This window comes from Lissotriton helveticus, chromosome 4_1 (genome assembly GCF_964261635.1).
Source record: "Lissotriton helveticus chromosome 4_1, aLisHel1.1, whole genome shotgun sequence".
Lineage (NCBI taxonomy): Eukaryota > Metazoa > Chordata > Amphibia > Caudata > Salamandridae > Lissotriton > Lissotriton helveticus.
The window spans coordinates 1,340,003,775-1,340,025,208 of NC_136063.1; the positions used below are offsets into that span (position 1 = coordinate 1,340,003,775).

At 41.4% G+C, this 21,434-nt stretch overlaps 1 protein-coding gene across 1 annotated transcript in view; it reads left to right on the forward strand.

Annotated features, from left to right (window-relative positions):
- The first annotated feature begins 4,217 nt into the window (after nucleotides 1-4,217).
- Nucleotides 4,218-21,434, forward strand: part of LOC144828147 (tumor necrosis factor receptor superfamily member 16-like) — a 43,795-nt gene continuing 26,578 nt past the window's right edge. The window contains exon 1 of the mRNA XM_078686259.1: nucleotides 4,218-5,176. Coding sequence (XP_078542385.1) covers nucleotides 4,341-5,176 — 836 coding nt within the window. The 5' untranslated portion in view covers nucleotides 4,218-4,340. The remainder of the gene's footprint in view (nucleotides 5,177-21,434) is intronic.

Here is a 21,434-nt window from a genome sequence, read left to right on the forward strand (position 1 = left end):
ACCTAATGATAAGGCCACACAAATAGGAAAAACTGTGTACTAGGTATAATCAATACTCAGTAATATACATCCTATGGTTGGAAATAACTAGTAATCGAAAATGTCAAGTGCTGTAACTTTCAGCACACACCCAATATAAGCATAGGTGTGTTCGACCAAACAATTCCACTCAACCTAAAAGGAGTAACTATGAAGGACTTTCTACTTGTTACCGAGGTGGAATGTAGGTCATGGCTTGTGACATAGAAATCCTAAAATATGGACAAATATTAATTGGAAACAAACAATATAAAGAGCTCCAAGAAATATAGTTTAAAAAGTTTAAATAGTTACTCACTCCTAACTATAACCACAGATTTTTTTGTTGAAAATTTATAGTTAGCAGTGTCATCCCTCTGTAGAAGTGAACCAGTGGGTTGTCTAGCAAGCATGCCACGTATGATTGCAAAAAATGTAACAAGAGCGGCCAGACCGTAGCATATCAGTCGCCTGTATGTAAAAAGAACACCCAGTAACCATTGTTGCCAAATATATATAAGTATGTTAGATACTCAACTATGCAACTGCTACAACTCACCTTTTGTATCAAGACAAAAATGCAACCAACGCGCTTTCTGTGTAATAAACAGCAATGTTTAAAATGAATAAAGATTACCGGTAGCAGCCAGACCGTGATACATCAGTAGCCTTTATGAAAAAAGAACATCCAGTAACTATCATTACCAAATATATAAAAGAACAATTATGTAATCTCAAATTAACACCCATCACAGCTCGGTCTCCCTTACTTGCCTTGCCTGCCTTGCCTGTATTGCCTGCTCGCCTACTCGCCTACTCGCCTTGCAACAACAAGGAGCAACAAGGAGCGGCGGCGGCAGCGGCGGCAGGGGTTGACGCAGAGAAGAATAGAACAGAAGCAGCCTAGCGGTTTCCCTCCCTTGCCTTGCCTGCCCTGCCCTGCCGCTAAGTGGGGGAAAGCGACGGAGGAGGAGGAGCAGAAAGGCTGGGAGGTATATCACCACCCTTCACAGCCGCCACCATTGTAGCCTCCATTCTCCTGTGCCCTGTACCCAGCAGTGGTGAGTAGCTCCTCACACAGGTGGTGGCAGCCCGAAGAAATCACTCAGCTTCCCTTGTTTCCTCGCTGTCACTGTCCGGCGCCCCAGCTCCCCCCAGCACACTCCAGCCAGCACCCTCTTGCCTCGGTCCCACCCCAGTGGCCAGAGGGCGAGAGAGCAGAGAGCGGGAAGCGGGTGCCCTACTGGGGTGAGGCTGCTCACGGAGACCGCCGACATGGTTGTCATCAGGTTGTTCAGGGTCAAGGGGGCCGGAGGCTTTGGCTTGCAGGAAACGGCTGGCCTCTCCATTTCATTTCATCCCGCACACAGCCCTTCTTTACCTGATCACCTGAGGACATCCTGAGGACATCCTACATACTGCCCAGCCATGACAGGAGCCCAATGGCCAGCCAATCACATTATTGACACCTGGGATTCAATATCAAAGGACCAAAGATCTGGGTTCTAGCCGGGCTAAGCAAGAAGCCCTGAGCTAGTCCCTGTCAAGGGAAACTCCCGAGCTAGACCCAGTCAAGAGGGGTCTTAAAGAGGGGAGGTTCCTTAAGCCTCAAATACCAAATCAAGCACACTCAAATTAATTTTAAAAAAAACCCTACCTAAACCAAAATCCAATTTTAAGTCTAACTCGAGGAATAGGAAACTTGAGCCAACAATGCCAATAATGTCATCGCATTTAGCCAATCCTCAGGAAACAAATCCAAATGCTCACAACACTCGTAAAGAATGACCTTTTAAGGCAACCTCAACTTCAACTTTAATTGCAACTCCAACCTCAATTTCTATTTCAACTGTAACATCAGCTGAAATGAAAACAAAAAGGACAGCGAACCACCTACGGCAAACGCCTCCACCTCAAGTCTCATTATGGCTCATCGGCAGTCACCGAGACCACTGACTTCACCTACGACATCACAGCATTTATTGCCTTCTATACCAAAACCACTGTCAAGGGACTCAAACAACCTTATAACCATTGAAGGAATGCCAGTGAGGAAAAATATATGCACCTACCAACCAAAGATATAGACAAAGTTTTCCTTCCTAAAAGACCCTGGAACAGCCATTTATTCCAAGACTGGGAACATAAAAGGACTGCAAACACCACTTCTAACAAGCAAAACCGACTACAGCTACACCAGCAGCAATCCATCTGACCCTTTATGGCCCGCCAGAGTTCACAACTACCCCGTTGCCGACGCAACATATGTAGCACTTACATCAACTGGAGCCAGAGAAGTGGCAGAACTCATCTACATAACAGGTAAAGGAGCCAACAGCCATAACAGCCAAAGCAGGGTCAATCTGGACCTGCTACACTCCAGAAAAGGGCTCACCAACGACATCTTACGGACTCCACCAAAGGCGGTTGAATCCGCTGAGACAGCGATCCACACGAACTCAGCCGGTCGTGTTGAAACACATCCAAGCAAACTAAGCATACCGCACCTGGAAAACCTGGAAAGTCTAGATTTATCGGCCAAAACCAAGGTTCAGATCCATAATAGTGGAAATGGACAAGAATCACTTCTCCCCCAGGCGTATAACAGTTCCCCAATTTCAACAAAGACAATCCGAGTCATACAGACAGAACCAACAATGATCCTTCCAGTTTGCCAATCATATAGTCTACTGGGGTCAATTTATCGATGACATTCTGATGATCTGGGGTGGTGATGCTAAGACCTCACAGGACTTTATTGTGTATTTGAGCAATAATGAATATATTTTGAACTTTACACACAACATCAATAAAGATCACATTGATTTCTTAGATATCACACTTTTTGTTGACAATAGAATATTGGAATCTAAACTCTTTTGTAAGAAAACCGCCTGTAACACTGTATTACATGTGAGTAGCGTGCATCCTGTATCACAAATTCGGGCCATACCCTTCGGTGAAGTGACTTGCCTTAGGAGGAATTGCAGCATTGATCATACTTTTCAACAAGAGGTGGTGAGTCTGAAGAAACGTTTCTTGACTAGAGGGTACGATGATAACATTTTGGATAAAGCCCATATGAGAATTACCAGAATCAAATGTACTAAGCTTCTTAAATCCAAAGCCAAAAAGAAGAAGAGATCAGACAGGAAACAAATTGCTGTTATTACACAGTTCAATTCACATAGCAATACAATATTCAAGACAATTCACAGACATTGGCATTTGTTAAAATTGGACCATGACTTCCATCCATATATAACGAAAAAAATCACATATTACATACTTAAGAAGAAGGACTTTAAGGAACATCTTGAGTACTTCTCATGTGAGTAACATTAGAAATGAACAAACACCTACTTGGCTACCAGCCAAACCCAATGGTTTTTTAAAATATTTAATGTGCAGTGTATGCCAATTTCCTGAAAATATAATTAGAAAGTTTCAGCATTAACACCGGGAAGACACACAATATAACGCACTTCATCAATTGTAATGCCACATATGTTGTATATTGCATTGTCTGCCAATGTAATTTAATTTACGTGGGAAGTATTATCAGACCACTGAAAGAGCGGATCCAGGAACATATTAGATCGATTTGCAACAATAATGCCAATTATCCACTAGCTCTACATAATACTGAACACTCAAATTCTGAAATGTGATGTCTTAAATGTCTTGTGGAGGTGACAAAACCTCCGCACTCACGAAACTGGAATCCAAGTGGCTGATTAAATTAAGATCAGTCGACCAGGGGTTAAATACAGCTGGAGAAGTGCATGTATTCCTATGAGACTGATTGCATTGTTAGAATGCAAGACTCATTTTTGGTTTAGTCAACTGTATGGGTTTTTCATCTTATGGATACATTGTACTAACTGGGATTTTGCTTTATATGTTACCACTGTGTCCTCATGGTTACCTGATCTCCAGTCATTATTCTCATGTAAACAATGCAGTATTTATGTTCAATCCATTCAACTGTATGGATTTTTCACTTGATAGGTACATTATATATACTGAGACTTTGCAGTGTACGTCACAATTGTGTCCTCATCGTTACCTGATCTGTCCGGCCGTGGGGATCGACCTGTTGTGGCTCATCGGTCCGGCCACCCTTACCAGCGCATAGAAACCAGTCTGGGCGCTCAAGAAGTCGATTTCCTCTTTAGACAACCTATAGGGTTGACGGTGTGACTTTTCGGAAGAAAAGCGTTTGGTCGCTTTGGTTCGTCTACGAAGAAGAGCTGCTCCAGTAAACTTTTGGCAGCCCGAGTTGGCGGCGCCGGTGGCAGGAGTCTCCACGTAAAGCAGACATGAAGCTGAGGAGGGCGGCCCTACTGCCCCTATGGGGCTTGCTCCTAATCCAGGTCTCAGCGGCGGATCGCTGTGCAAGTGGGATGACGACCAACCAGGGGGAGTGCTGTAGTCTCTGTCTGGCTGGGTCCGGGGTATCTGTGCCATGCGGCAGCTCCAACACAAAATGCGAAGTCTGCAAAAAGAATGTAACGTTCTCCTCGAAAAGCAGTGCCACCGAGCAGTGCACACCCTGCTCCAGATGCCCTGACAACATGGAGGTGCTGATACCCTGTACACGCTTTGAAGACGCTGTGTGCCACTGTGTCAAGGGCTACTACTTGGAGATTGAGGCTGGACACCGGAGCTGCCTGCTATGCCGGACGGAGTGTGGTGCGGATGAGGTGGAGATCACCATGTGCACCGATATTTCCAACAGGCTGTGCGTTGAAAAGCGTCTAACCCGTGTTGGCAGCCCCACAGGGTGCGTCCACTGCTCCTCATGTCCCGAGCACATGGAGGTTGCAAGAACCTGCACCTGCACGGAGGACACTGTCTGCCAGTGCCCTAATGGCACCTTCTTGCATGTGGAGGATGGGATCAGCCGGTGCCAGCCCTGCCAGGTGTGCCAGCGTGGGTATGGGGCCAGAATGCCCTGCAGCCAGGAGAGGGATACCCAGTGCGAGCCCTGTCCTGAGGGGTTCTTCTCAGAAGAGAAGAGCAGCCAGTCACCGTGCCATCCCTGTCAGAGAGAGTGCGACGAGAGGATGGTGGTGCTTCGGGAGTGCACCACCTCGTCTGACCTGGTGTGCATGGCCGTTGAGACGAGATGGCCGATGCCCGGTGGAGCCGCTTGGTTTGGCTATAGAGGAGTCTGGCGCATGGCACTCCTCGCCCTTTCGCTGCTGTCTCTCTATATCTTCCTCCGAGGACCTCCTCTCCCTCTCTCAGAATCCCTTTTCTTGTCCCCATCTTCCTTCTCACTCTCTCCACTGATCCTGACCTGCCTTCTTGTTCCGTCCTTTGTCCGTTCCTTTCTCCCTGCTCCCACTCATTCCCACGTTTCCCTTCTCTTCTCCCCCTTTTCCCTGACCCCTATTTTCCCTCGCTTCCATTGCACCTTAATATCTTTTGTTTTTGTAATGATCTAATCATTAGATGTATCTCTATAACCTTGTTTTTCCTCTTCCTCGCAACGATCTTTCATGTTAATTTTGTAACGTTTGTAATATGCTAAATGCTAAATTCCTCATGTAAAGCGCTCTGATACCTCCGGGTCTAGCGGCGCTATATAAACTCTTAAATAAATAAATCTATTGCTCTAATGTAAATACATGTGCTTTAAGTTGTTCCACTATGGATCTTTATCAACAGAATGATCTATTCCCAAATAATATTGTCTATACTCTCCTAGAATACATTCATGTCTTTCTTCTTTTTTCTCTACTTGTCTGCGTGTGTCATTCATCCTCCACTTTTCTTGTCACCACGGTCATGCGACGTTGGGCACTACAGGTTTCACCTTATTATTTGACCTTATTTTTTCAGCAACAATCTTTCGCATACAGGGATATGTATTCCTGTGTTGTTTACGTTTCAGACCATAATTATCGTGTTTATTAGCTTTAAACTGGAATTTTATTCAGATGATTATGTTCATGCAGTTTTAAATATCACATTGGTGATTTTAAGTACGCACATCTTCGGCTTTGTATTATTAGATTGATTGTAGAATCTGCAAGTTTACACGCTCTTTGCTGATACTACATTGCCACTTTTAGGATGGCAGCGGTATTCATCATGTTCTATGCTCTCTATGGGAGTTTCACATTATAGTCACGTGCCCTCTTGGTCACGTGATCTCCTAGCGCCAATACTTGAGGTCAAAATGGCCATGACAGCTTCACTCCCGTCCCGTACGAGCAGACATTCGTGCGGTGGTTGTGATACTGTTCATGGACGTACTTGGTAAGTTGCTACTGGCTTCTAGTTGTTACTGAACATATTTATTTATTCAGTTCAGCACTGATAATTATTTGGTTTGTTTTTATTTATATGCAGGCTGTTGACGTAATATGGTCTGGCCCTCCATTTCTGCGCACCATACATAATGTGCAGTTGTTGCAAATGTTTCTTCGATACATAAGGTGAGCTGTGATGGGTGCTAAATTGAGATTACATAATCGTTCTGTTATATATTTGATAATGACAGTTACTAGATGTTCCTACATAGAGGCTACTGATGTATCATGGTCTGGCTGCTGCCGGTATTCTTTATTCATTTTACTATATTGCTGTTTATTGCACAGAAAACGCGTGGCGTGCATTTTTGACTTGATACAAAAGGTGAGTTGTAGCGGTTGCAAAGTTGAGTACTTATCATACTTATATATATTTGCACCAATGGTTACTGGTTGTTCTTTTTACATACAGGTGACTGATATACTATGGTCTAGCCTCTCTCATTACATTTTTGGCAATCATACGTGGCATGCTTTCTACTCTAGACACCACACTGATTCACTTCTACAGAGGGACGACACTGTTAACTACATGTTTTCTAAAAGAAATCTGTGGTTATAGTTACGGGTGAGTAACTATTTAAACTTTTTTAACTATATTTCTTGGAGCTCTTCATATTGTTTGTTTCCAATTATTATTTGTCCATTTTTTAGGATTTCTATGTCACAAGCCATGACCTACATTCCATCTCGGTAACGAGTAGAAAGTCATTCATAGTTACTCCTTTTAGGGTGAGTGGAATGGTTTGGTCAAACACACCTATGCTTATATTGGGTGTGCACCGAAAGTTACAGCACTTGACATTTTGGATTACTAGTTATTTACAACCATAGGATGTATATTACTGAGTATTGATTATACCTAGTACATAGTTTTCCTTATTCGTGAGACCTCATCATTAGGTTATATTGACTGTTGCTTGGACTATACCAGAGAGGCTCGATTATGATCTCTCGCAATGTTCCATTTTGGTGTCTATAGTGAGCTTGTATATATATGCATGAGTTATTCTAATATGTCTATTTATCTATTCACTAGAACGCCAAGCTCAATACTTGAATATTTTGTGTTGCTTACAATTCATTTTAAGCAGTCGTCCATCGTATTGTGGATCCTTTGTTGACAACATTGATTTTGCCTGGTGGGTCTCTTAGGTTTGTCGCTTATATCCTTGGACTTTATCACATTGGATTATCACTTTTTCTATTTGTATTCATTTCTCCTTTGGTAATCATTTTTAATATGAATTTCAGTCTCATTTTGGCTTTTTTTGTTTTTTGTCCTTTTGGTTATGGATTCATCTTGTGCATCACTTGATTTATTTAATTGGAGACAATAGTTCTGGTTGCATATTTATTTTAATGTTTCTCTTCCTTTTTATATCCTCATCTAGTTAACATGCATTAGAACATCAGATCCCACTTATTTATTTAAAATGATGTTAAATTCATGTGTAATCTATTGAGTCTATTGATTGTACATATGTCTACTTTTCCAGCCTTGAGAAATTCTGAGTACAGATGAGTACAGACAAAACATGTGTTGGCTGCATTGTTTGCTGGGAATTTCTTTAAAAGCAATTAAATGATTTTTATACGGAAGGTGTTCATGGACTACCTATTGTGCCTTGTTCAATATTGGACTTGTCTTTTAAACTTTAGGATTTGGACTGTGATGAATATATGTCCCATACACATTATTGTGGATCAATGTAAATTGATAACGGTGTGCTGTATTAGCTTTTTTGTTTGGATACATAACATAACAGTTTATGGAGAAAGCAGGTAGACTGGGGTCCTGATTAGCAGGATGCCAGTCAGACTAGTCAAAAACTAGCTGAGCACCAGGCAAAAAGTGGGGGTGCACAAGCAGAAGGAGCCTACCTTGCTACATCCTTCTTATACCAGTGCTGTGTTTGGGCTCCTAAGGAGGATATGTGACCTGAGAGGAACCTTTTGCATCTTTGTCCTTCAGCTACCATTTCTATGGCCAATCAGTTGCCTCCCCCACATCAATGTGTTTGCTCCCTTGTGTATGTGGAACCACTGAGCCACTAGCCTATACATCATTTGGCCCCTAGGTAATGAGAGATCTGCAATTATAAATTACCAATACCACTAACCCTGAACACAAGCTTAATTTCTTGTGGCATTATCTTTGATCTTCAATAACTATCCTGTTCTTTTACAGGTTACCAACTACACATGTCAGGGAAATGTGATTGTTTCATGTAGTAAAATACAACGTATCTATATTATTATTTCATCTCTAAATTGTGCCTTGTAAGTCTACAGTACAGTGTGCTGATTTAAAAAAACAAGGTAGATAACATATAGAGTGTGTTGCACAGTGAAAATGTAGGTTTTGCTACAGTAGTACAGTGTAGATGAGATTTAAGTTGTTACCTCCTATCTCCATCAGTGACTATGCAAGAAAAGAGTATATGGTATTTATTAATTAATCTTCAAAATCAAATTCAGTGGTGAAACCAGATCTTTGATAAATTAAGTGGAGTAACTTGAATAAAAATGTACTTTATGTTTCCTAGACTAAAATTGCCCTAATACCAGTTTTGCCACTCATCACCTCCAGAGCTAGAATTCAGCTCCTTGGCTAGAAAAGTTTACAAATTTGACTCGGGTGATACTAGCGTTCCTCTGAGCACAGGATGTCATCTGATGACCATCTAGCAGGATTAGCAGTTTGGGAGAAGACAGAAACAGTTTGTAGAACCAAGGGCTGTCTTGGCACCACTTCTTTTCACTTGGAGAGGCAAGGAGGAACTGCCCCTATACATTTACAGGCTGCATCTAGACAACCAGTTACCAGATCAATAAGGAGAAGAGACCCAGTTTGGGCCCTTTCTAATGGGAGGAGAGTTAATCCTAATAAAAGAGTTGCTAAAGAGCTGATGAAATGAACCGCCTTGTTGCACAAGGTTTCTACCATATTGAAACAGGGTCTCCTGGGTACTTTTACAGCAAAGCAAAGCAAAGCAAGAGGAGGTGGATTATTGTACAGAATGATTAGGGTTAGATGGTAGGCATTTTCTAATCATTGGCTAGTGCACAGGTTAAATCAGGCACCTGAACTATCAGGCACTCAGAGCTTTCCTGGGGCATTTGAGAGACTAGATAAGCAGGTAAAACGTTTAACTATGATGATTCATTTGGTTTATGTTTTGCTAGCTCTACCTTATTGAGTTGAAATCACAACTAGATCCCAGGCAACTGCAACTGTTGTCTTTGATTGTGGTTTTCATTTCGCTAGGTGCATTTACCTTAAACTTTATATAATCATGTTGCTTGTTCTTTGATTTTTGAATCTTTCTGTTTGTTACACTTTTCTTCATTGCTTGTTTTACTGGTTTTGGAATTTGTTGTGTTCTTTATTTTTACACAGAATTTTCTTTTTAGGCAATGCCTGGTGTCTGTGCCTTAGCTATTAAATGATGAGCAGAGATTCTATCAGAAGTCTGTTTTAATCAAACCAGATTGTTTGTAAGCCTCTATAAAACACAACCATTCATAATATCCATAGGAAATGAGTTGTGATTACATATAAATAATTAAATAAAATTGCCTAAATGTCAGGTGTAGCAGAGTCACAAAGTAAATCCTTTAAGCTGTTGACATAATTGCATTTAATCCTTGTCCTAATCAGAGCCGCTTAATAGGATTCTATTTGCTGGTGCAGGGCTCAGCCAATAGGACAAGAAGCTAAACTATTGAAAGTAAACAGGGAGCTTAGTTCCCATTTTCCTACTGTTTCTCCTACCAAGGCTTGCAAGGGCATTTTCGGAAATGACTAAAGTCACCTCATGGGTAGCAGCTGCTATTTTTAGTATCTGATCATTTGTGTTTTTGAATGTAGATAGCAAATTCAGATGTTGCTTTATATACTTGAGCTTTTCTTTCTTAGGTGGCTATTAACAAAGGTAAACTTACAAATGAGCAAGACTGCTAGAGTATTAATTAAAAGACTGAGCTGGTTGCATAATCTGTAGGGATGTCAGAGAGGATTAAATAAATTGCCTAGAGGAGTATTGGGTAGTTGCGTTCAGTAAGTATATATGTATGTGCCAAATCTCGATAGTTCTGGGAAGGAGGCAAAAGAGAAATAATTTGACATACCGTATCATTTGATTGTCATACAGGGCATCCAAGAGGTCAGAAAAAAGCTAACTCATTTTAAGCATTCTGACTCTGCCACCAGCAAAGATAAGATTTCTAAACATGTTGATGGCGGCTCCCAAAAAATTCAAGAAAAGATTCCCAAAGATCAAGTGTTTGGGCTGTCTTACAGAAAAACCAATTCAGTATTTGGGGTAGAAGATGTATAGGCTGTAATTCTGTCTCCAATTTCTGGATCAAAGAAAAGCATTAAGGTGTTCATCTATCTTATTTAAAATCATTATGTGGTCAATTCTGTTCTTCAAACCCCTATTGACACCGAAGCGCCTTCAGAGTAGAATCTTATAGCCTCTCCTTACTCAGTCACACATTAATTAAGTATACTAGTCTAGGGACTGTGGAGGCTACTGTTTCTCCCACTTTATACCAAGTGCCAGATGCTGTTGAAGAGTCTGATGCTGCATTGTCAACAATCCCAATAGTTTCAACTGCTGCTATGATTTACTATGAACCAGCACCAGAGTTAAGATCAATTTATATGATGCATTTGCAAGAAATAACAATTGGTAAGAACGATACGGATTTTGAGTTAGATGAAGTATCTGCACACCCCAAAGTTGCTCAGCATCACCACTGGCTTTCTGTTTGCTACTGGCTTAATGACAGATATCTCATATCACTGTGGTCCTATTTCTGGTTTAAAATTGAGTGTTTTTTTCCTCTTAAAGAGGATCATCTGGGTACAGTGTTGCTGTCAATAAATGGACATGACATTTATGTGCTATATCCTGTGGTTCAAGTACTGCAACTGCATTTTTCTCACAGAGCACGTTGGGATCATCATTCTGTTCACATCACCGCATATTCTGTGGTAGATGATGTGGTTTGAGTCAAGTTACCTTATCAGATTATGGGACCTACGAAGCTGTTTTATCTCCGCTATATTAGAAAAAATTTTCTTGATAACACTATAATACCTGGTTCTTTTTCACACCAATGGCATATAAAGAAAATCAAATAAATGTTAAAAGATATGCAAGTATATACTTCGTGAAGACCCCCATTTCAATTCTGACAATCATGAAAGATGTATTGTTTTCATCACTTCAGTCATCATTACATAATCGGAGCCAGCACTCCAGTAAAATTTACAAATTTACACAGTGGGAGCATTGTGGCGTTCCGCCCACAAATATTCATCCAATTTTTCAATAGACATTCCCTTATTTCAATAGAATTGGCAGGTCAGATCCATCATCCTTCTATTATATACAGAAAGAAAAAAAATCACAAAAGAAACTGATTACCGATCACAAATTGATATATAATCCCATTGATTTGTTGAAACTCTTGCTATGCAAGGCTATTAGTATAGGAAAGATACTATTTTGGCAACTTCAGGGAAAAGAAGCTTTATTTAAAGCATGCATAATTCCCAAAGAAATGATTTATCTGAGCAAATCCGTACAGGAGTCAATAGCCCTAATTGTGATGTTGGGCGGAAAGCTATCCAACAGTTCAAAGGAGGCTTTCCGTCCGACATCATAGGTTTCCATTCAACCATTCAACCCCCATATTATGATATTGGAGGTCGGAGGGAACCCGATGGGGGAATTAATTCTGCCCCACTTCCAACGGGGTGGAGTGTGGAATAAGTTAATATTTGAAGGGTGATATGATTAGGGTAATGACGCTTAGATGGCAGTACACATTAATTATTTATCTACAAAATTTGTCGATGTTTTACGGTAGGGAGAATCACCCTACTCCCCAAATATGATTCAAAGATCATTGTTACACAAATCCTGTATCCCAAGCACTCGCTAATATACTATACAAGTATGCTAGCTTTCTTTTAACAACATTTTTTTTAAAACACAGAATAGTCTTCCAATGTTCTGTTTTTTAGATTCCTATTCTTTTATTCTTTAGCCTCAGAGCCAAGATGTTTTTCGTCGCTACTTGGGGTAATCCTACGACTTTGTCAGGGCTATAAAAGTATACAGATAAAGGCACCGCAAGTAATTATTGTAACCCCTCAATCTAGTGACATTCGTAAAGGATAATATATAGTCTAATACAACATGATCTGTGAATTTTCAGTGAAAACCCATGCAAGTCACATGTATTTTGGTGTGCCACACATTTAACATGGGTTAATTAACAGTTCAAACCTATGTATTATCCTATACCCTCTCATTGGAAGATAATCCTGATGATTAATTACACCCAGTATTCTTGTGCTGTTACCCAGTATTTAATTTCTATCTCCACAACAAGAGTACTGTATTGTGGGATCCATTTATTACCGTAAATTCCCATTAATTGAAATCAGTGCACTACCAGAAAAGCACCAGAACTAAGAGAGTTGTGTATACCTGTCAATGATTTCAGAGTCAATTCAAATCTGGAATAAAAAGCACCATTGTAGTTTCCAACATCCAATGAAAACATAGGTTGTGGTGCAGTCAAAAGGCCAGAATATTTATAACCGAACACATATCTTGTGTCCCGCTATACTTCCGTCCCAGTCCATCCATATAATTCTTAAGAGGACTACCCTTCTGTATGGGTCAATCAGTGAAAGATCCTGAAAAGCTGATTTATATGCCGCATTCTTCTCTACCCCACCGTGTCCTAAAGTATAAAATGGTAAGATAAATCTTCAGAATATGTCCTCGTAGTAATGTGAATCAATGTCTGAGAGAGTGGGATTCATAGCCTTACCAGTATGAGTAATCTGTTACACTTCGTTGCGGTGAGTTAGAATTCGTCTGAGCTCACATCTTACTAAGGCTCCCTAAATGGCAGTGGAGCCAGCCTCTGCTCAACCGTTGGGATTACAATGTTGCTTTCCACTTGCCCTTTCATGGCTGTCCTCTCGTCATGAAAAGGCAGGTTAAAAGTGACTTTGGAGGCACCTAATAGGGATCCCCTCCTTACTGGCCATTCACAATGGGGCCTTTGGTGCCCCTCTAAACATCTGTGTACCATGTGGCAAGCAGTGCATGGTGCCTGCCACACCGTACAGGGATGATGATTGAAAACGTACATTTTTCTATTGCAGCTTGTGTTGCGCCCTTTTCCAGATGCCAAATAAGCTGAAATAGAAAAATTGATGTTTCCAAATGTTCATAGGGTGGTCAGAGCTTAGTACTGCGGGTGGAACCGCCGAATTATAGTCAGGCAGATTCCATCCGCTGTGGTGACTGTCGTATGCTCGTCCGACCAACATCGCAATAGGACCCTGTTTCTAGAATTTGGATATACTAGAGTTATAAAGGAGCCTTCAATTTCAAAATTCAATTTGACCCAGTTTCCAAATTGGCTAAAGAAAGAAAACACTGCAGATTCTGAATTAAATGACATCATCCGGAATTATACTTATAATTTGACTAAGTTACATTCTGAGGAATTGCACTACGGCCAAATGATATCAAAGTATTCATGAACTGATTTCTTTTCAAGACTCCTAGTCTTTTAGCTAATGGCTCTGACCCCACGTATAATAAATGTACGACCAATCGCTATATGCTAATGACTATCATACTGAAGACATGGGAAATACCTGTCGATCTATACACACAAATATGTACTTGTAACTGACATAACATACAGTGTGGATAAGGCATGCTATTGATGGTTGGCACATTCCTGCCGTGAGTGGTGTCCCCCAGGGTTCATCGCTCTGAGCCCATCTTTGTTAAATGGTTACATCACCTCATTGGCAGCACTTATTAGATCCTTTATGTTCTCATTGGTATCATATGGGGACTACACCCAGATAGTTGAATCCCTCTCCAATCCCAAACATGGTATTGACAAATATTTTCTTAACTGTATGTCGCAGTTAGCGACTAGATGGGTAAGAACTGCCTGAAGGTAAATTTGGCTAAAGCGGAGGTGTTGCTCTCTGGCCATAATACATCCTTATTGACCCCTTAAAGCTAGCTCACGATATGGGGGATCTCCCCGCCCCCAAGAATAAAGTCCAGAACTTAGGAGTCCTGCTGAACAACAGATTAACGTATAAAAGCTAGATTAATGCAGTAACCTCTTCCTCCTTTTTCACCTCCAAAACCTTGGAGAAAATCAGACATCTGATCCCTCATGATATTCTGAAAAAAGAAGTCATTGCACTGGTACTCTCACGTATTGCTACTGCAATGGTCTTTATCTTAATCCACAAGTTAATCTTATGCAGAAATTGCAAACTCTACAAAGTTCTACACCTAAAATTCTTCAAAACTGAACGCACTCCATTGGCTCCTACTGAAAAAGTGAGCTGCTTTTAAATTTCTATGCATTGCCTATAAGGCCGTGTCCAGAACAGGTCCAGAGTACAAGTTTAGTTGGTACACTTCTAACAGACCCCTTCAATCCAGCCTTGGGATAAAGTTGTTGTGCTACAACAACAACTGACCACCTGGAGCGATAGTGGCTTTGTTAAACACTCTGCACCGATTTGGAATGAGCTTCCTCTGGATATAAAACTACCCCCCACTTGTCTCATCTTTAAGAAAAACTAAAAACCTGGTTCTACAGTAAAAAACATATCCACGGTCAGACTTCTGCCTTTGCTGCTTGCACATTCTCCAGCTTCAGTTCAGGGCATAAGAGCGCTTTAGAAAAACCAAAATCAAACCAATTCTAATCAAATCTTGAGGCTGTAAATGAGCACCGGCCCACAATTAGTGAAAATATGGTTTTCAATGTTTTCCTCCTGGGTCCTCACTAGTGTTAACTGTTTCATACTTGCAGCATGTTCTAGATTTTATAATGAAATGCAAAAATCTGCAGAAAAAAAGACACTGAAAGCATTTTAAAAAATAATACAGAAATTATGCAAACAACACTTAAAGTTATTGTTAATGCATGACAACACTCTCTAAACAAGTGTATTCTATGAGCACTATAATGTCATCCACCCTTGACATTCTAAGAGAATATTTTGATCTTTTACAACATGGATGAACTCAATTGAGAGCTATTACATAGCTAACTGTGGTGCTACAAACATTAAAATATAGCAAAGTACCGCGGCAGCTCATTGACAAGAATGCCTTATTTGAACTAGTTGATCTAATTTCTATGTAAAGAATCATGGCAGTAATGAAGGCAGACAACCTGTTAAGTATAGAAGTAAATAAAGATGCTGTGTTCTTCTTAAAAATAGACTCATACATCATGTGCCTCCTATATTGAGTAACCTCACTGCCCATAACTACTTTCCACTTTCACACGTGCCATACATATACCTCCTTGGGTTTGTATGAAGAAATAGACCACACTTCATCCATCACGGATGGGAGTTATCATTGGACTTCTGCTGTTACACTCAAGACAATCCTGCATTCATAAGCTGGAGGTTCTACTCCTCTAATATCCAATCAATCTGCACAGAACTTATAACACACCCCTCACCAACAAAGGCACTCTGAATATAGACACAGAAATTACCCATACTTTGAACTTATGTGCTCCCTTAATCAAATCTAAATCCATAAAAAAACTACCTCTGAAAAATGGTATACCCCACAACTCAAAACACTCAAAAAGAAATGCAAAATCGGGGAACACACCTGGAGAATGTCCCGACTAGATGCTGATAAGATAATATACAAAACTGTTCTCAGAACTTACAATCATGCAATAAAAAAGGCAAAAGGGACACACTATGCAGAAAGAATTAACGGAAATAGCAATTCAACCAAAGAGCTATATAAAATTATAAAAGAACTGTGCAAACCGGCCTGCATGTCCCAAACATTGCACCCTTCAACAGAAAATTGCAAAATGATCAGCAATTTCTTTACTGAAAAAGTAGAAATATCTACTCAACATTAAACCTAAACACATCAGTGGCCTCCACTAGCAGGAGAAAATCAGACCCCCCTTGAATAATCGCGCCCAACTAAATAGCTTTGCCCCAATTTCAGAAGCAGAAGTGGCCAGAACCATGAAGGAAATCAAATCTGGATCTCCTCTTGACCCTTGCCCACATTTTATTTTCAGACAGATCATACCCTCCCTTACCCCAGCTATCAAGCAGCTATTTAACAAGTCCCTAAAAGCAGCAATTTCCCCGGAAAAATGGAAACAAGCATTTGTGACCCCACTGCTAACAAAAACAGGCACAGATGTGACAAACCCGGCCAACTATAGACCTATATCTTAACTCCCGTATCTCTCCAAAGTGTTGGAGAAGCTGATCAATAGACAGCTGTCCTAATACCTAGAAGACAACAACTTACTGGACCCCTCCAAAACAGGCTTCAGGGCTACCAATAGCACAGAGGCCACTTTGCTGGCCATCAGGGACAACATTAGAAACTCTCTGGACCAAGGCAAAGCTGTGGCCCTGATCCTGTTAGACCTGTTGTGAGTGTTCGACATGGTCTCTCATCATTTCTGCTGGAAAACCTACGGGAAAAAGGGATACATGGAAACGCCCTTGAATGGTTATGTTCTTTTCTGTGCAATAGAACCCAAACAGTCCAACTAGGAGCCTTCTCATCTAAACCAAAAGAACTGAAATGCGGTGTCCCGCAGGGAGCATCCCTCAGCCCTACGCTGTTCGATGCGTATGTTTCATCTCAGGCACAAATTGGGACAAAATGGGGTTTCGGGGTTTGCTCCTATGCGGATGACATGCAACTCACCATCACCATAGGGAAGGGGCATGAAGACACTAAAACTAAACTTATTAGCTGCCTTACTGAAATGGCTGACTGGATGTCAGACCACTGCCTCTAAATGCAGACAAAACTGAGATCCTGCTCCTCGGAGAAGCCAAACATATCTGGGACTCTTCCTGGTGGCCCTCCACTTTAGGAGATGCCCCCACACCCAAACACTGTGCCAAAAACCTGGGTGTAACTATTGACGACATACTATCCATGCAGGCCCACGTACGAACTCTATGTGGGAAAAGTTTTGCCACCTTGAAACTCCTAAAAAGGCTATTCCCCTGGATCCCCCTGGAAAGCAGGAAAACAGTCACACAGGCCCTGCTAGTCAGCGGGCTGGACTATGGCAATGCCCTTTTCGTGGGCATGCCAGACTACCTATTCAAACGCTTACAGGTGGTGCAGAATGCTGCAGCAAGACTGGTGTGCAACAAAGGCAAACACAGCTCAGCAAAGGACTGCCTAAAACAACTTCACTGGCTGCCCATGCGTCAAAGAGCCTGTTTCAAGCTCCTAGGTCCTGCTCACAGGACACTCCACGATACAGGTCCCATGAACCTCCATAACAAAATACAATTCTACATTCCTGCCAGACCACTAGGATCGCAACACCTTGCTCTTGCCGAGACAATAAAAATAAACAAGTCTAGAACAGGAGGCCGTACCTTTTCACACTTGGCGGCACAGCACTGGAACGAGCTTCCAGCTGAACTTAGGTTGACTAACGATTACAATGCCTTCAGGAGAAAACTCAAAACACACCTATTCCCTAAAGACTGATATCTGGCCCTACAACCTCATCCACCTACTTATTACCGTAATCCTTAGCGCCGTGACATCCCCTGGGATAAATGTTGCACTCTATAAATAAATAAACAAGCCAGGATTCAGCTGCAAACTGGTTGCAGCACCTGTATCATCCATTCTAGTCCACAATACACCTCTCAATAATGGGTCTGATATGACAATTTCAAATTAAGCAAGTTGTAGGACGGCATAGGGTCAACTATATCCGCTATCTCCTACCCAAAGATTGTTTGAAAATGTCAGCTGGACCAGAATAGATATAGATTAAAGGCTCCTTTATAAGTTGAAAACACTTGTGATACTAATGGAGAAAGAGGGCCTCTTATCCTCAGCAGAAAAAAAACTTTGACGTACATGCAGCCAGTACTGCTTCAGAGATTAAACAAATCCTGCATATACAGTTTCATACTCAATTTGCAATTTTAGTCACACCATCTTCAATTATTCAAAGACAACTGGAATAGTGCATTGCATCTGGTTTGTTGACTAGGATCAAGACTGTTTGTGGACTAATTGTCTCATTTTTTCTTTCACTGTTCTCCAGTCTGTTTAGCAGATTTCTGCCAATCCTTATGATCATTGGTTATGGGATTCTTATTGCTTTCTTGGTTAAAAAATAAAACCTGTCCTACCTCCTATATGAATTTCAAGTATGAATACCATATTTAGAAGCACTACTTAGAAACCTTGTCTTAACATCTTGGTTATGAATGCCTGACTGTCCTATGCAGCATTGGGCTCTAACTTTTCACATATTAGAAGCTTCACAAGTAAGACCAGTCTTTTGCTACATAAACTGTTTTAAAGAAATTGTTATAGAAATTCCATTTAAGCTGCCACCCACAGAGTTGATCAGGGTAAAACAACTAATCTGACCACTTAAGCTTATTGCCGAGCACGTAGTTGCTGATTGCAAAATATGCTCAATATAATGGGCATTCTGCTTTTCCAGTGTCTGAATCAACAACAACTTCTATGCTTGACCCGCGTACAAGAAATAAGAATCAGTGCACAAAAGATGTCATCATCGTTAGATTGTCTAGATGTACAGGATCCAGTTCAATGCAATATTCTATGCAATATTTTAAAAATTAGCTCATATAGTAGTGCTTCACATTTTATTATGTATTGATATTTTAATGTTAAAATGCAGTTTGATCAATTAACAAATTGGCGATCTCATGAATGGTGTGATTAGTCCCGTTTAGGAAGCTTCTAATTTCATTTTGTACATGCATTCAAATTCTTTTTAGGCCTGGGCAAAAATGTAATTACACTGCAGTAATTAGAGAAGTTTTTCTATTTATGCATTCTTTTTCTGATGTGAAATTACTGAAATTAAGCAATTAAGCCAGTATGAGTAATTAAGAGTCATTTGGGGGTATAAATCCCATCGCAGGAATACAGGAACTGGAACCTAAGAATAAGCAGCTGCTGGCTACTGCTGTTTGTGTCCTGTAGCATTTAGTGTTATTTTCTTAGCACAAAATGCATTCTTGGGCCCATTTTTGATGCATGTGTGCATTTTGCAGTACTAAAAAAGCACTAAATGCTGGATTATGCTTCTCACACATAATTATGAGTTATTACACCAGAGGGAATTAAACCAGCTACATCCACCCCTAATTCTTTGATTCCTTTTAGCAGAAATGTTGAAGTTTTAGACATGTGCAGAAGTGTTAGCATCATGTGTAACTCCTATCTTGGCTGACATAGGAGCTTATTCTCAAGGAACTATCGCAGAGTTATCGGCAATTTATCGCAGCCAAAGTCGCGATAAATGTATCTCTCCATTCACATGCTGGTGCTAACAGCCCATATCACCAGTTTACCTGTAATAGCAGCTGCAAAAAATATCACCACAGCAACTATCACTAATGAGATACAGAGTAAGCATTCCCGTGCAAAAAGCCGTGTCAACACCGCGTCACAACATTCTCAACGACCAGCCAGATCGGCGATAAGATCACAGTCAATAAGGTGCGTTAGCAGCTGGAAATTAACACCTGCTCTGACCTGGTGTAAAGTCGGACTACAACCTCCATCAGAAAAGGAAGCCCAGCCCAGAGCCAGACCTGAAGAAAAACAAATGCCATGGAGCCACTGATCATGCAGCGTGGACACCCAAAAGGGCCACAACACCCACCTCCACCACCCCCAGGACCACCCCCACCCCCATGAGCCCTACCCCAGGCACCTCCCACCTCCCCCAGACCAAGATATTGCACATCAACATCACAAAATCATGAAAAAAGCATTAGCCTGATGTCGCACCTTTACAACAATCAACATACATGTGAATACAGAAAATCTGATTCATTCATTCACCATTGAAAGTTCAAACAAAATATCACAATCAAATTTGTCTCCAAACAACTATTTGGAAGAGTCATGGAGGGGCATCCCTGTACAATCTGTGAGTCACAACCTGCAAGACAATATCCAAGATAAGAAGGTGGGTCAGGCACTCATCAAAGGACAGCGAGAGACAGAAAGAGAGAGAGAGAGAGAGAGAGAGAGAGAGAGAGAGAGAGGGAGAGAGAGAGAAAGAAAAAAGAGAGAGAGAGAGACTGAACAAGGAGCACAAGGCCAATTGGGCTCCCGGCTCATTCATACATGCCAATTGCTGCGCGTGTTTCGCAATTGGTTCAACCCAAATCTAAGGCCTGGCATAAAAGTCAGCGCGAAGGCCGCATCACATTTAAGAAATGCAAGCAGTATTCAGACTAAATTTAGGTATGAAAGATCCTTTGTATCAATATACAAGGAGGAAGGACAACCAAACCTCTGACCTTGGCCCTGAATGTGGCTGGCACACCCTGCGTGAGTTACCATACCAGACTCTGATGACTCCCACACCACAAACTGCGCTAATGAAAAAACAACGTATCCACACACCACACACACTTGTCCCTGCTCGAGCTACACCTGCAAGGGATGCCCTTGACACATTGGTAAAAAACAACCAATACGTCCAAACGTTGCACACACATACGACTCATTGCCCAGAGCTGTGGCATATCTTCCGCCGAACTGCCGCCGGCCTGAGGATTGCCCGTGCTACGAGACCAATAAACGCAAAGGCAGGCAATCCCGGGAACATGCACAACCCCTGTCACGTGGAACTGTACCGTGCACGAATGCTGTATCTGTTGGGATCACTGTGCTTCCGTCTGAGTTTCCGTCTTGCCTACGTAACCTGCGTCCATACCTGGTTCCACTGTCGATCATGCACATTAGAGTGACCCATGGAGGTCTGCCTTTCCAATGCAATGGTAGCTGAATCGGATTATGATCTGACAATGCGCCCCCTGTTGGCCCACGAACAGGAGTGTCACCAGGATATCCGTGCATGTGATGCCTTGATCTTTGGCGTATGTGCTGGCAGCTGTGGAAGGGAGATTGCACAAGTCATCGTGTGCAGTGTCCACATCAATAAAATAATGAAATTGATCGTTGAGGA